Source organism: Zootoca vivipara, chromosome 6 (assembly GCF_963506605.1).
Source record: "Zootoca vivipara chromosome 6, rZooViv1.1, whole genome shotgun sequence".
Lineage (NCBI taxonomy): Eukaryota > Metazoa > Chordata > Lepidosauria > Squamata > Lacertidae > Zootoca > Zootoca vivipara.
In genome coordinates, this window is record NC_083281.1 from 8828380 (window position 1) to 8844003 (window position 15624).

The window sequence follows — 15624 nt, forward strand, 5'->3', positions numbered from 1 at the left end:
AGAACCCAGAGCAGCAAATACTGAACCCCCTCCTGCAGTTCCCCTTCATACAGGTACACTGTCCCAATCCTCAAGAGGCAGAGAACAAAGGTGTTTGGATTGTCTCCATAAGAGCAGCACAGTTGCGTCTGAGCTGCATTGCTTCAGATTGCTCATGTGACTGAACCTTTGTAGGCGTGTGGAGGCACACACAGGCGCACGCACACACTGAGGAAACTAAAGGACACAACTGGCTGAGCCATTACTTTCCACAGGTCTTTGTTCCATGGAACAAATCCCCGGTCCGGGTGGTAAAAGTGCATATTTCCTCCTTTGCACTCACCCATGGATATTGGCATTGAGAATAAAAAGAGCACAATTAATTCTAGATGGATTACCTTTGAGTTTTGTTTTGGCATTAAAAGTTGTGATTGGTAGGCCCTTCTCTGGCACTGTATACTCAGTCAGCATTCCATGAACCTTACCTTAGCACAGTCCCTGACACATTGGGTTTTTTTTTTAAAAAAAGTGAACAGTAAATTGATTTCTGGATAAAAATGAAAAGCCCACACAGCCCCCTCAGTGGTACACAAAGAATGTAGTTGAAGAAAAGGGCCCTGGCTCTTCTCCACTGCAGAACTGAGAATTACTGAAACACTGAATTTCCTTGGAGTGCCGATACTGAGTCACCATCGCTAGGCAACCCTTTCTCTGACAGAGCATTCCTAGCATAATTGGCTTTGTGGGCTTTAAAATTCAGATGGATGTGTGTGTGTGTGCATATCTGTCAGCAGGTAGGTGTGACAATTGTGTGTATTCATTGGTTTTGCTATGAAAGCTACTAGGAGTTTGAACACAACACATGAGGAAGGAGAAACAAGTTGGTGCCTCAACCTGGGACATGAAGTTTGCCTGGTAAATGAAAAGCTTGTGTCAGTAAGAACTGTTCAGTTGTGGTTTTCCCAGCTCTGAGCATCATTTAATCCAGCCTTCCTGAACAGATGCAGGCTACGCTATCACAAGAGTGGAGATGGCCAGCTCCTGGATGCCCATGAATCACCATCTTCAGTGTGCATGAAGAAGTGTGCATGCACGCGAAAGCTCATACCAATGCTCATACCAAGTACAAACTTAGTTGTTCTCTAAGGTGCTACTGGAAGGATTTTTTTAAAAAAATTTGTTTTGACTACATCAGACCAACACGGCTACCTACCTGTAACACGAATCACCATGTTCTCCAGAATGCAGCCCAAGAGTCTGACTGTGTATCTTGCGACATTAGCAGACCTCCTTGTCAGCCAGCACAATGAAGCGTTCACCATCTGGACCATTCATGAGAGGGAGGGCTGTAGCTGCCCAGTGTAGAACAACTGCTTTGCATCCAAAAGTCCCCAGACCCAATTGCCAGCATCACCTGGTAAATCTGGGAAAGACCCCTGTAAGAAACCCTGAATTATCACTGTCAATACTGAGCAAGATAGACCAGCGGTCTGCCTTGATCTAGGGCAGTTTTCTGAGTTCCTTTTTTTTTTAAGAACCAGGATGACTGGACTCTTACTTTATCTTGGGAGAAAGGACCATAGCTTGGATCTGGCGGACTAAGGTCTCAGATTTTGTCCCCAGCATCTCCAGATAGGAATGGGACTCCCATTTGAAACCCCAGGGAGCTGCTGCCAGTCAGCTTATAGACAACAGTTAGTTTGATGGACCAATGAAGCTGTGACTGTTAAAGTGGCACGAGAGTGCTTCAGATCTATGGCATGGATGTGACCCTTGCCTGTGTGCAATCCCTTCCCTGTCTCTAGAAGGTTGGCAAAAGTTAAAATAAAATACTGTCTTAAAATCAACACAAAATGGGTTATACCTTGTGTTAGTCATAACTATGATTTAGTTTGATGATACTGCCCTTTAAAAAAAATATCTAAAAATTACCTTTACAATAAAATGTGGCTTGTTAAACTGAGATGCCCAGATTATAAAACCACAAGTGTTCTAAAAACCCTGGTTTTAATACAAAGATTTCTACAAGACTTGTGCCAGGCGAGCCTATTTCACAAGTGGAGTGTCACTACTGAGAAAGCCCTTTTTAAAGTAGCTCTTTGAATAGTGCTACTTATTTATTTATCACAAATATTTATTTATCACAAATTAGCTGTTTTCATTGTTGTCAGGGGACCTCCATACAGAGAGCCTCTGCCTCTCCTGTTGACTAGCACTTTGCCCAGTGAGAGCAGCAGCAGCGGGTCAGGTGGGGGGAATGAGGAAGTTAGTGGGATGGAGGAGTCAGGGCTCGGCTATACTAAAGAGCCATTGCAACGACCTGACCAACAGGTGGAGGGGAACAGGCAGCCCCTTCCAGCGCCTGAATTAAGGCGCACCACCAAACGTAAGGTCAGGAGGAGGCGGTTCGGGGTGCCCAAACTCTTATGCTAGGCACGCAACAGGAAACGTCCACTCCCGGATTCTGCGAGTGACTGAGAGGTCATGTTTTCTGCTATCCCTGCACTGTAAATACTATGCACAACAAAACTCTTAAAGACAGAGCGGACTTGGGCATCTTTACTCAAGAGTAGCCGCAACAGCACCATTACAATTGCCCAAATGCTCTCTCCAATGGCATTAAAAAGGTCTTCAGAACTTTCACGATGGCCTATCCATATAGAAAATAACTGTAACCCTTCTCAAAGGTACATGTGTTATGTCAGGCATCCCCAAACTTCGGCCCTCCAGATGTTTTGGACTACAATTCCCAACATCTCTGACCACTGGTCCTGTTAGCTAGGGATCATGGGAGTTGTAGGCCAAAACATCTGGAGGGCCGCAGTTTGGGGATGCCTGTGTTATGTCCTCTTGCAATCCTGTGCAAGGGAAGGGATTTGCTGTAGAATTCAAGGTCTTGAGGGCTTCTGCTTTGATTTTGATTGAGATTTCTAGCCCTTGTGGTGGTGGAGAAAGGCTTGAAAGCGTATGTGCAATGCAGAAGAGGCCTTTCAGTGACTTCTGTAGTTCCATGCTCCTCATTCATGGCAGAAGCAGCCTGGGTTAAGCAAAATTGCTAAACAGTCCTGTTGAATAGGCATACTGTGTTCACTTTCAAAGTTTACATTGCTCTGTTGTGGAATTTGGGCATTTGTAGCATAAGGGGATGCACAGCTCTGACTATACTCCTCCCCCCCCCAACTCGCAGGACTTTACTGACCTGGTATCACCACAGGGCAAAGGGTAATGATGACCTGCCTTGAAGCTTTTCACTGTGACATGCCCCTTGCTTCCACCATCCTGAGTTAGCTGACACATATTGAAATAATATGGTTGTATTGTTTTGTCATTGTTCCCCCCGCCAGAAAACTTCTACTTTCTCTAAACTGAAGATGGAGATTAAGAAAAGTCGCCGCCACCCACTGGGCAAGCCACCCACACGTTCCCCACTTTCTGTGGTGAAACAGGAAGCTTCAAGTGATGAGGGTAAGTATACAGGTTCTTCCAAGCACCTTCCAGCTATGCTGTCCAACCCTCCCCATCTTTCCTGGTGGAAATATTCCCAGGTAGATGGAGGTAGGTGTGTGTGTGTGTGTCTGTGTGTCTTCACCTGCCTCTTGATCGCTACAGGTAGTTATAGTATTGTTCCTGTCAGCCAGTGGATCCCCACCTGGGTATCCAAACTTTCAAGATATGGCAGCAGCCCAAAGGTCTTTCACATAACCTGCAACCGGAGGGCCTTTTGACTGCAGGTGCCTAGGATTGAATTTGAGACCTTGTGCATATAAACCTGTTGAGTCTCTATATTTGTTGCTCTTTATTAAGTGTTCATCTCTTTAAGGCCACCAGAATATTTTCATTCATTCATTCATTCATTTCCTATCTTTTTCTCCAGGGTGATGTATATACTTTCCCCCTTCCCCACAACAACCCTGTGAGGTAGGTTAGACTGAGAGTTGTGACTTGCAAAAGGTCACACCCAGTGAGCTTCGTGGCCAAGTGGGCATTCGAACCCTTGTCTCCCAGGTCCTAGTCCAGTACTCTTAACCACTACACCATGCTGACTCTCTCAATTTTCCCCTCACCTGTCTGGTTGGCTGTTTGCTGACTGAGGAACCAATACCTCAAGGACTGCCTCTTCCCCATATGCACCAACCTGGACCCTACAATCATCATCGTGAGTCACTTCGTCCTGTACCCCCTCCACCAGAGGTCTGCAGGGTAGCACAAGAATGGGTCTTTTCAGTGGTGGCTCCCTGTTTGTGGAATGCTTTCCCCAGGGAAGCTTACCTGGTACCATCGTATTATATATATTTAGTTGCCAGCCAGAAATGTTCCTCTGTAATTCCTCTATAATTTTGCCTCTTAACTACCTGTGGCCTTTTAGAGTGGGTGAGATTTATTAATGTCCCATACCCCCTTGATTTTAATGTATGTGGATTTGTTTCTAGTTTGTTTGGTTGATTGGTCATAAGTTGCTTTGAGTTCCCTTGGACAAGAAAAAGTGACTAACAAATTTAATTAGCAATAGTAAATCATAATATGCAACCAAGTCATCTGTATCTTTCAGGACCTCACTTTCCATAAGGAATCCGTTAATCCTCCAGGTGCCGTAGCATTTCAGGAATTTTATCTGCCAATACAGGCCAGTAGCTTCCTTTTTAGAATCTGGGCATCAGAAAGGATCAACTTTGTAGCTCCTGACACTGGGATGTGGGGAATCTTTGACAAAGCTCCAGGGGAGTGGCACATTCCAGTAGCAGGGCAGGGCAGGGCCAGGCATACATGCCTCTTAGCACATGATCAGACACACATACATTGTGCATACATGGACACAAACCTGGTGTGGACTGTGGAAAGTGCTCAGGAGCCAGAGGTCCCCCTACCTTATGACTATATAAACAGGCAGAGCTGTGCCATTGTTTTCCTATGTCCAGACTGATGGTTCAAGTCTTCCTCGAAACAAAGTGTCCACCCTGCCCCCCCTACAGTGAAGAGGATTATCCTCAAGTGCTTGAATCCGCAAGGCTATGCTAAGCAGATTTGTAACTGACACGATGCATGGGAGAGGCTCCTCCAGTTCCGGCCTTTTCTCGTGCCAAGGGACAGGGTGTTGATGGAGTTCTGCAAAACTTTTCCGTTTGCCTGTTTCTATTCTCTTCTCTCATCATTTCCCCTTAGGGGAGTTAGGGCAGAAAAAATACATACATTTAAGTTGCTGGCACAGTTTAAACAGATGAGCAGTGCAGCTGTAACGCTTCTGGTCCAGGCAGGGGAGGGGAGTCATATATTACTGATAGATTCCTCTGAAAGGGGCATGGGCAGATGTGGGTGGGGCAGCTGCACAAAAAAATGGAACCCAGGAAGTCAAGTGCTCCCAAAGGTGTGTGATGATCTCCTCAGAACCTTGGGCACCTACCTGAGGAGGCCGAAGCACTGCTGGGTGGTCATTGCAGGCAGGTGCATGGGTTTTGTGGTGTGCCCAAGGCTGCAGAGGAGGGTAGCATCACTCCACTGGAAGTTTTTTCACCCCATTAGGATGACACAAGGCCTACATGCCACATTCTGCTGGTGGAGGTCATGATCTAGGTCCTGATGCAGGACCAGCTGCAGATGCCTTGTTTCCCTGAGGTACAGTCCAGGGGAAGGCAGGAAACCCCATCTCCTCTTTTAGGTAGAGGTTGGCCTTTCTTCCCTCTCCCTTCTCCATCAGCTCTGGGTGCTAGGGCAGGACACAGCTCCTAAACTAGTTTTGGTATGCTTAGATGTTGCCTTTTCTGTAGAAGTTGCACCCTGGGGTGGCTGCAGCTTTTGAACATCTAGTCCAATGATACCCTCATTCACTGTAGAAAAGTGGAACACTGGATTTGCCATGATAAGTTTTGCAGTGGGTGGTACACATGCTGTGCACCCCAGAGAATTGGTTCTGTCTGCTGGGGAGAGTAGGGTGGTGGTATTTGACTCTCGGCCAGTGCTATTTGGGCCTGGAGATACTCCATACATCTTTTTCTGTTTCCTCTTTCCTGTTACTTTTGCTGCTAAGGAGAAGTTAGCATATCTGAAAGTATTCACTGTTTGCTGATATGCTAGGTCAGGCATCCCCAAACTGTGGCCCTCCAGATGTTTTGGCCTACAACTCCCATGATCCCTAGCTAACAGGACCAATTGGGGGGAGATGGGAATTGTAGTCCAAAACATCTGGCAGCTGAACCTCTGGCATGCTGCAGCCCTCCTGCCTATCTCTGACATGAAGACAGCTCTGCCAATCAGGCTTCGTTGACTTTGCCACCACAACGTCCCTGGTTGCATTACAATATAGATTAACAGCCAGAAAACTAGCTTTTCCATTCCTTCGCAGAATCTGTGCAAGATATCGACATTTTATTCGCTGACAGCTCTCCCCTGAACAATTAGAATGGAGTGAACATTGATTGCATCACAGCACCTCCACAGTCGTCTAGGGGAGAGGTTTGCAGGTGACAGCTGGCAGCAGTTTTTTTATCCTTTGTATCATTTCTGTCTCTGGTGATAGCTTCACCTCTACCCATTGGCTTGCCAGATTTTAGCTAGGTGGCTTTGCCTCCCACCTGAAGGATAGTCTTGCCATGAAGCACTGGTGCTTCTCAGTGGCATGAGACACAGAGCTGTCAAGCCTGGCCACACAAAACTCTGACTTTTCCTGCTCCCCATCAAGGAATTGGTAGCACTTCTGAACTGAGCATCTCTTACCGATATAAACAAGACCACTGTGCATGGGGGGGGGGAGCTGGGAAATGAGGGGCCTGCATGGAAGTGTTTGGGGAAACAGCACTCTGTGCCAAACAATCCAGACAGAAAGTGTGCCAATTGCTTCCTTCACTTTTTAACCAAGTGCATGTTATACCTGTATAACATGTGGTCCAGCTCCAATTGCTAGGCCTGCTAGCAATTTCCTCCTTGTGAGAAGTGAGGTTACAGGGAACCAGGCAGAGGGCCTTCTCAGTAGTCACACCTGCCCTGTGGAGCGCCCTCCCATCAGATGTCAAGAAATGGGCATCTGTCTGACTTTTAGAAGACATCTGAAGGCAACCCTGCACAGGGAGGTGTTTTTTTTAATGTTTGACGGTTTTTGTGTTTTAATATTTTGTTGGAAGCCACCTAGAGTGGCTGAGGCAACCCAATCAGATGGGAAGCATATTAATAATGTAGTAGCAGTAGTAGTTATCATCATTATCATCATCATTATTGGTAGGAGGAGTAGTAGTAGTACTTTAGAATAGCCCTGCAGAATCCGACCAAAGGCCTATCTAGTCCAGCACCCTGTTTCCTAAGCAGGACATGAAGTCAGTGGCCCTCTCTCTCCCCCTTGTTCTCTGGCAACTGGTATTCAGAGACATGCGGTTTTGGGTTCTAGAGGTAGCTTGTAGCCAATAATGGCTTCCACAGATGGATCCTGAGGCAGCTGACAAAGAGGAGATAAGAACTTCTTCTGATGCACTGAAAAGTTACTGCCTCCTCCTTGACATTTTAGGATGGTTTGCAGTTGGACTGCTCCAAGGCTAGCTAACCCCAGCTGATTTCTCTACAGCAGTACTGTGATTGCTTTTCACTTTATATTCTTTTTTTTTCCTTTTCCTTTTTACAATTATTTTAACCAGCCATTAAGGTTGAGTAGGTCCAGAAGACTAAGCTTATATTTTTGATAAACAAAAGTTCAGTTAGACTTAGTGTTCAGTTATTTGGTATGTACATGTTTACAAAAAAATGTGCGTGCATGTTTATTTCATTAATTGATTGGCTTTTGGATGACTCGCTATCATGTCTCCTTTATGGCTGAGTGAATTGGTCTTACAAAGTGGGCCATCCCTAGTCATTGTTCCTGCCTCTCTACTTAACCCTAATCTATCTCTCTCTCCCCTCTCTCTCTCTGCTCATCTTGTTCTTTAGAAACCCTCCCATTCTCTGGTGAGGAGGATGTTGGTGACCCCGAGCCCTTGAAGTCCTTGCTTTCCTTGCTGTGGAAAAACAAAGCACCCAACTTTGCTGCGGAGAGGCGATTCAATGCTGCTGCAGCGTCGACTGAGCCATGCTGTGCCATCTGCACCCTCTTTTATCCCTATAATCAGGTAATTCTGCAGCTTCAGTAGAGGAGCAAGCACACAATACCCCAAGGTCCCCTCAGTCAGCAAGCAATTTCTTTAAATACTTCTGTAATCCTTTAGAAGGGTGTGTATAGAAACTCTTAAGTCCCCTGTGGAAGAACCATAATTCTGGCATGCTTCGCCTTTCTAGCTTTGGGTGAAGAACAGTAAGTATGTAGGTGTCTCATCTATTGATATCAATATTTGAGATGGCAGCTTTCTTCTTGGTCACATTGCATGCCAGCAGTTATGCAGGTAGTTGTATGCTTGATTTATTATTACTTACCTCCAGTTGAACTGGTGGTGGTGGTGGTGATAATGTCATCAATATCATTTGTGGGGGACCTCAGTTTGCTTCCAAACTAATAGGCACTTGGTCACCTGATTTCTGATTAGCCAAAAGTTGCAATACATGTCCTTGTTCCAGTCTACCTTTCCCAGTATACTCAATTCCGTTACCCTTCCCACCCATTTCCCCCTTCCAGTTCACATAACCCCACCCTGCCCCAGCAACAGTCTGTGAGCATTTTGTGGCCACTCTTGGGGGAGTTCTCTGCCCATTTAGGGTTCATTTCCCCCTAAATTTTTGTTGTACTTCGGCAGGCTTTGGGGGGTTCCCCCAAGCCTACTGATACCTCCCTCATTAGAGTCAAAGCAGCAGCATCCCCAAACATGAATCTTCACTGTCAGTCTTGGCTCTCCACATGTGTCAGATTGAGATGGGCTGCTCCACTTTGTATTGTAGGTGTGTTATACCATTTACTTTGTGTGAAATTTCACTGCAAATGCTAAACTGGCATATCAGGCAACCAGTCAGGTTCTTACCCAGCCTTCCTCCCACTTTGCCAGTTTTTCTATCTGCAAGGTCTTAGTTTTGAAAAGCATTTAAAAAAAAAAGTATGCTCCCGTAATCAGAAATTGTTCTGTCTACCCCCTCAGTGCTCTGGTGCATTTTTCTGCTGCACATCCAGACTGTACCTTAGGGGGAGTTGTTTAAAGATGGTCATATTATGGGTCAGCCCTACATACAGGTATCTGACTTCCAGCTGTTCAGAGGAGGAGCTATTTATAGCACCACTATCTTCTTGGGCCCTCAGGTGGCAATCGGTAGTAAAATATTTAAGACCTACTGATGTTTAAACCATGGCAGGATGCCAAAGAACTTGTTTTTTTTTAATTGGCCGGTAACTGAATTGAAGGATGCAATTTAGTGATCATCTGGGGCTCATGCCTCACTTTGTAGAGCAGGAACTGGAAGGAAGGAATGTAACACTTTCTTCTCCATCATGTTGGGTTTAATCTCCCTATCGTCAGGGTGAATAACATATAATATTTGTAGTTACAGGTAGGTAGCCGTGTTGGTCTGAGTCGAAGCAAAATAAAAAAATTCCTTCAGTAGCACCTTAAAGACCAACTAAGTTTATATTTTGGTATGAGCTTTCGTGTGCATGCACACTTCTTCAGATACACTAGAAACAGAAGTGTCAGACCCTATATATATACAGAGGGTGGGGGGGTGGGTGGGAATGGGAGATGGGCTGATGGGAGTGGTAAACCTGTAGATGGGTGTTAATGGCTGCTGATGGCTGCAATTAGTCCTGGGCTGAGGTGCTAAAGAAAGCTTGATCATGCATAATGAGATAAGAATCCGATATCTCTATTCATCCCAGGTGCTTCCATGGTTTTAAGCTTGGTAATGATTTCCAATTCAGCAACTTCCCTTTCCAGTCTGTTCCTGAAATTTCTCTGTAATAAAACAGCTGCTTTGAGATCTTGTATAGAATGTCCTGGGAGATTGAAGTGTTCTCCTACTGGTTTTTCAGTCTTATGGTTCCTGATGTCAGATTTATGTCCATTTATCCTTTGGCGTAGGGTTTGGCCTGTTTGTCCAATATAGAGAGCTGAAGGGCACCGTTGGCATTTGATGGCATACACAATGTTAGAAGATGAGCAATTAAATAGTCCTGAGATGGTATGTTGGATGTTGTTGGGGCCAGTAATGATGTTGTCCGGGTGTATGTGGCAGCAAAGTTGGCATCTGGGTTTATTGCAGGCTCTGGTACCAGTGTCCATGTTAAGTCTGGTGGTTGTATTATTGTGGGTGAGGAGTTGTTTAAGATTGGGTGGCTGTCTGTAGGCAATGAAAGGTCTTCCTCCCAGAGCTTGAGAAAGGGAGCTGTCATTGTCCAGGAGAGGCTGTAGATCTCTGATGATGCGTTGTACTGTTTTAACTTGGGAGCTGTATGTGATGACTAGTGGTGTTCTGTTATTTTCTTTTTTGGGTCTGTCTTGCAGCAGGTTCTCCCTAGGTATCAGTCTGGCTCTGTTGATCTGTTGTTTAACTTCATCAGGTGGATATTTTAGTTCTAAAAAGGTTTGCTGTAGATCTCTTAGGTGAGATTCTCTGTCTGTAGAGTTGGAACAGATACGGTTGTAACGTAGGGCCTGGCTGTATACGATGGATTGTTTGGTATGTTTGGGATGGTAGCTAGAAGCATGTAGATATGTTTGTCGGTCAGTTGGTTTTCTGTATAAGGTGGTGTCTATACGTCCATCCTGTATTTTTATAGTAGTGTCCAAAAAATGTATTTCTTGCATAGATTGGTTCATTGTTAGGTTGATGGTGGGGTGAAAGTCATTGAATGTCTGGTGGAAGGTTTCCAGGGTCTGTTGTCCATGTGTCCAGATAATAAAGGTATCGTCAATGTATCGTAGGTACAAGAGAGGTTTGAGTGGGTAGGAGTCTAGGAAACGATGTTCTAAGTCTGCCATGAAGATGTTGGCATACTGTGGGGCCATGCGGGTGCCCATGGCTGTGCCGCTGATCTGGAGGAACAGGTCATCACCAAATTTGAAGTGGTTGTGGGTAAGGACAAAGTGGCAGAGTTTGGTAGCAAAGTCCGCTGTGGTTTTATCTGAAATGGTGTTCCTTATGGCTTGTAAACCATCATTGTGAGGGATGTTGGTGTATAGAGATTCCACATCCATAGTGGCTAGTATAGTATTGTTAGGAAGATTGTTCAAAGATTGTATTTTCCTCAGAAAATCTGTGGTGTCACGTACGTAGCTGGGAGTACTGATAGCATATGGTTTCAGAACAGAGTCCATATAGCCGGAAACACCCACTGTAATGGTGCCAATACCTGAGATGATGGGGCGTCCTGGATTTCCTGGTTTGTGTATTTTATGTAGAAGGTAGAAAGTTCCTGGTCGAGGTTCCGCTGGTGTGTTTGTGAGGATCTGTTCTTGGATGTGTAGGGGTAGCTCCTTGACAATCTTGTTCAGTTCTTTTTTGTATGCTTGTGTGGGGTCTGAGTCCAATTTCATGTAAAAGGCAGTATTGGAGAGTTGTCTGTGGGCCTCTTGGATGTAATCAGTTTTGTTCATGATGACGACAGCTCCACCCTTGTCTGCCTCTTTAATTATAATGTCTGGGTTGTTCCTGAGATTTTCTATGGCTCTCCTTTCAGCATGGTTTAGATTTTGTTGTAAGTGATGGTGTTTTCTGGTCACATCCGTTTGGATTCTGTGGCGGAAGCAGTCGATGTACAGATCTAGTGTGGTATTGCGTCCATCAGGGGGGGTCCACGTGGAGTCCCTTTTTGTGTAACATCTTTTCGGTGGTGGTTGGTGGTCGATGTTCTGTTCATTAATGCGTTTGGAGGGTGATGGTTGTTCCCCAGTAAGTTGAGAGGTGTTGTGTTGTGGGGATGTAGTTTGTTCTACTTTGTCTTGTTCTTGTTTGTGATGAAAATACTCCTTCAGGCGTAAACGGCGGAAAAATGCTTCCAGGTCCCCGCAGAACTGAATCATGTGTGGGGATTTAGCAGGGCAGAATGATAGACCCCGTGAGAGGACGGATTCCTCAGCTGGGCTGAGTGTTTGCTGTGAAAGATTGACAATGTTGTTGATCTTGTTTTGATTAGTGGCTTGTAGGTTGGAAAGGTTGCAGAGTTTTTTATTTTTCCGGTTCTTCAGTAACTCCAGTTGAGAGTGGTAAATGGTTTGTTTTTCCTTGTGGAACTCCTGCCAGGCTGGGTGATTCCTGATAGAGTTGTCCAGTGCAGAGAGTTCCTCCTTTATAAGCTTCTGTTTTGAATAAAGAACGCCGATAAGATGTTTGAGTAGCTTCTTGGATAAAGTGTGGCAAAGTTTCCTGGCATATTCTGTGGGATACGTTGATTGAAGGGGGTTCTTAATTCTAAGACCCTTAGGAACAATATCCAGGTTCTTGCATCTGGTCAGAAATATTATGTCAGTTTGTACCTGTGCCAGTTTCTTGGTGAACAATCTTCCTAACAATACTATACTAGCCACTATGGATGTGGAATCTCTATACACCAACATCCCACACAATGATGGTTTACAAGCCATAAGGAACACCATTTCAGATAAAACCACAGCGGACTTTGCTACCAAACTCTGCCACTTTGTCCTTACCCACAACCACTTCAAATTTGGTGATGACCTGTTCCTCCAGATCAGCGGCACAGCCATGGGCACCCGCATGGCCCCACAGTATGCCAACATCTTCATGGCAGACTTAGAACATCGTTTCCTAGACTCCTACCCACTCAAACCTCTCTTGTACCTACGATACATTGACGATATCTTTATTATCTGGACACATGGACAACAGACCCTGGAAACCTTCCACCAGACATTCAATGACTTTCACCCCACCATCAACCTAACAATGAACCAATCTATGCAAGAAATACATTTTTTGGACACTACTATAAAAATACAGGATGGACGTATAGACACCACCTTATACAGAAAACCAACTGACCGACAAACATATCTACATGCTTCTAGCTACCATCCCAAACATACCAAACAATCCATCGTATACAGCCAGGCCCTACGTTACAACCGTATCTGTTCCAACTCTACAGACAGAGAATCTCACCTAAGAGATCTACAGCAAACCTTTTTAGAACTAAAATATCCACCTGATGAAGTTAAACAACAGATCAACAGAGCCAGACTGATACCTAGGGAGAACCTGCTGCAAGACAGACCCAAAAAAGAAAATAACAGAACACCACTAGTCATCACATACAGCTCCCAAGTTAAAACAGTACAACGCATCATCAGAGATCTACAGCCTCTCCTGGACAATGACAGCTCCCTTTCTCAAGCTCTGGGAGGAAGACCTTTCATTGCCTACAGACAGCCACCCAATCTTAAACAACTCCTCACCCACAATAATACAACCACCAGACTTAACATGGACACTGGTACCAGAGCCTGCAATAAACCCAGATGCCAACTTTGCTGCCACATACACCCGGACAACATCATTACTGGCCCCAACAACATCCAACATACCATCTCAGGACTATTTAATTGCTCATCTTCTAACATTGTGTATGCCATCAAATGCCAACGGTGCCCTTCAGCTCTCTATATTGGACAAACAGGCCAAACCCTACGCCAAAGGATAAATGGACATAAATCTGACATCAGGAACCATAAGACTGAAAAACCAGTAGGAGAACACTTCAATCTCCCAGGACATTCTATACAAGATCTCAAAGCAGCTGTTTTATTACAGAGAAATTTCAGGAACAGACTGGAAAGGGAAGTTGCTGAATTGGAAATCATTACCAAGCTTAAAACCATGGAAGCACCTGGGATGAATAGAGATATCGGATTCTTATCTCATTATGCATGATCAAGCTTTCTTTAGCACCTCAGCCCAGGACTAATTGCAGCCATCAGCAGCCATTAACACCCATCTACAGGTTTACCACTCCCATCAGCCCATCTCCCATTCCCACCCCCCCCCACCCTCTGTATATATATAGGGTCTGACACTTCTGTTTCTAGTGTATCTGAAGAAGTGTGCATGCACACGAAAGCTCATACCAAAATATAAACTTAGTTGGTCTTTAAGGTGCTACTGAATGAATTTTTATATAATATTTGTGTGTGTTTTCTGGACACAGTCCAAGCTTCATTGATTAACAGAACTGGAAACACCCAGTGTTTCCCCCGCTTCCCACATCATAACACATTGCAGGGAAATGGGTTGCAGGAGGCAAGCTGCAAGGAGGAAAGGCATATCTACTGTAAGAAATCTCCTAAGTCATGAGGGCCACTATCCACCCCCCCATCCCAGCCTGGCCAAAAAACCTCAGGACACTTCAAGGAACCAAATGCAGGGTGTAAACAAAGTGTTTTTATGTTCCTCTTGTGAGCTCTCTTGAGACCTCTGGTTGGCCACTGCTGGGAACAGGAGCTAGAATAGATGGACTGTCAATGTGATCTAGGAAGACAACACTTGCATTTTATTTATTGGATTTCTGTGCCACCCTTCAGCTCAGTGACTGACAGACAAGCTTACAATAAAAAATCATAAATAGCCAATAAATGACAATGGGTAAATAAGTTGAATAAAACCAGTGGCTATAACTCCTCAGGAAATAAAAGCAATGGAAAATGAAAAGATCTCTGCTCGGTGCTAAAAAGATATGTACATAGGTGTCAGGCAAGACTCCCAAAGAGAGAATTCCATAAGCCGAGTAGCCACATAAAAAAGACCCTCTCTCTGGTTGCTACCTGCTTCACCTCAGATGCTTCCAAAGATTACTGCAGTGCTTGTTGGCTTGATGTAGAGGCAAACACTTTGGTAGATTAACAGGTCCCAAGTTGTGTAGCCCTTCCCAGCCTGGTGCCACCGATATGTCGTTTGACTACTGATCCCATCATCACTGACCATTAGCCATGTTTATGGGAGTTGGGAGTCCAACAGCATCTAGAGATGATCATGCAGGGAAAGACTGGTTCAAGGCACTTTGAAGGAGCCAGCAGAGGTCTTGCTGCTTGCCCATTGACTGGTCCCAGTTAATACTCTAGCAGCTGCATTTTGTACTGTGCAGGACAGTGCACTGCAGCCATCCAGTCCGGAAGCTGCCAGAGTAAGTATAACAATACATATCTATGCTAGTTAGTAAATGACAGAGTTAAGGACAATAGTTGTAAGAGTATTTTGCAGAGTTTTTGGTTTTCAAAAGTGATTTTTAACCAGAAAAACATTTTTTGTGTGTTTTACTTCCTAGTTGCCACATGGTGCTTTTGTTTCTGTTGTGAGAGGACTAACACACACCCTTCCTTTCTCGACCTGCTCTTCCAATGCAGAGCAGCAACATAAAAAGATATTTATTTTCCTTTTAAGGATTTTGGCTTTTTGGTTTTTGTTTCAGATTTTTAGGAAATAGGCTTAGATAATTTTACTTTGCTTTCGGAGATTTTGAGAATGTTCTATTTTTGGCAGTTTTTCAAAAAAAAATTCTTTTTTGATTTTTCTAAAATGGCTAGTAGGAATTCTCTTGTTGAAGAAAGCTTCAAATTACCTAAGCTTGCACAAAGCAATTTCATCCAGTGTAAAAAATGATTAGAAGCCAAATTTGATATGAAAGGTATTTTAGAATATATTGAGAAAGAGAAATCCAGTGAGGATAGAGCCTCAAGAGGAGTGAGAGCAGCAGAATATATTGGCAGTGTCTATCATTCTGGATGGTATTTCAGGTGCCCAAAT

The 15624-nt window shown here is 44.5% G+C and overlaps 1 protein-coding gene across 4 annotated transcripts in view; it reads left to right on the plus strand.

Moving 5' to 3' along the window:
* KDM4B (lysine demethylase 4B) overlaps positions 1-15624 on the plus strand; it is a 203598-nt gene that overhangs the window by 158352 nt on the left and 29622 nt on the right. For 2 of the 4 annotated variants that reach the window (XM_035119108.2, XM_035119112.2), the window contains exons 12-13: positions 3324-3444; positions 7885-8063. In XM_035119108.2, the coding sequence (XP_034974999.2) occupies positions 3324-3444; positions 7885-8063 (300 nt within the window). The other 2 variants (XR_004692781.2, XM_060275385.1) reach the window with 2 other exon arrangements.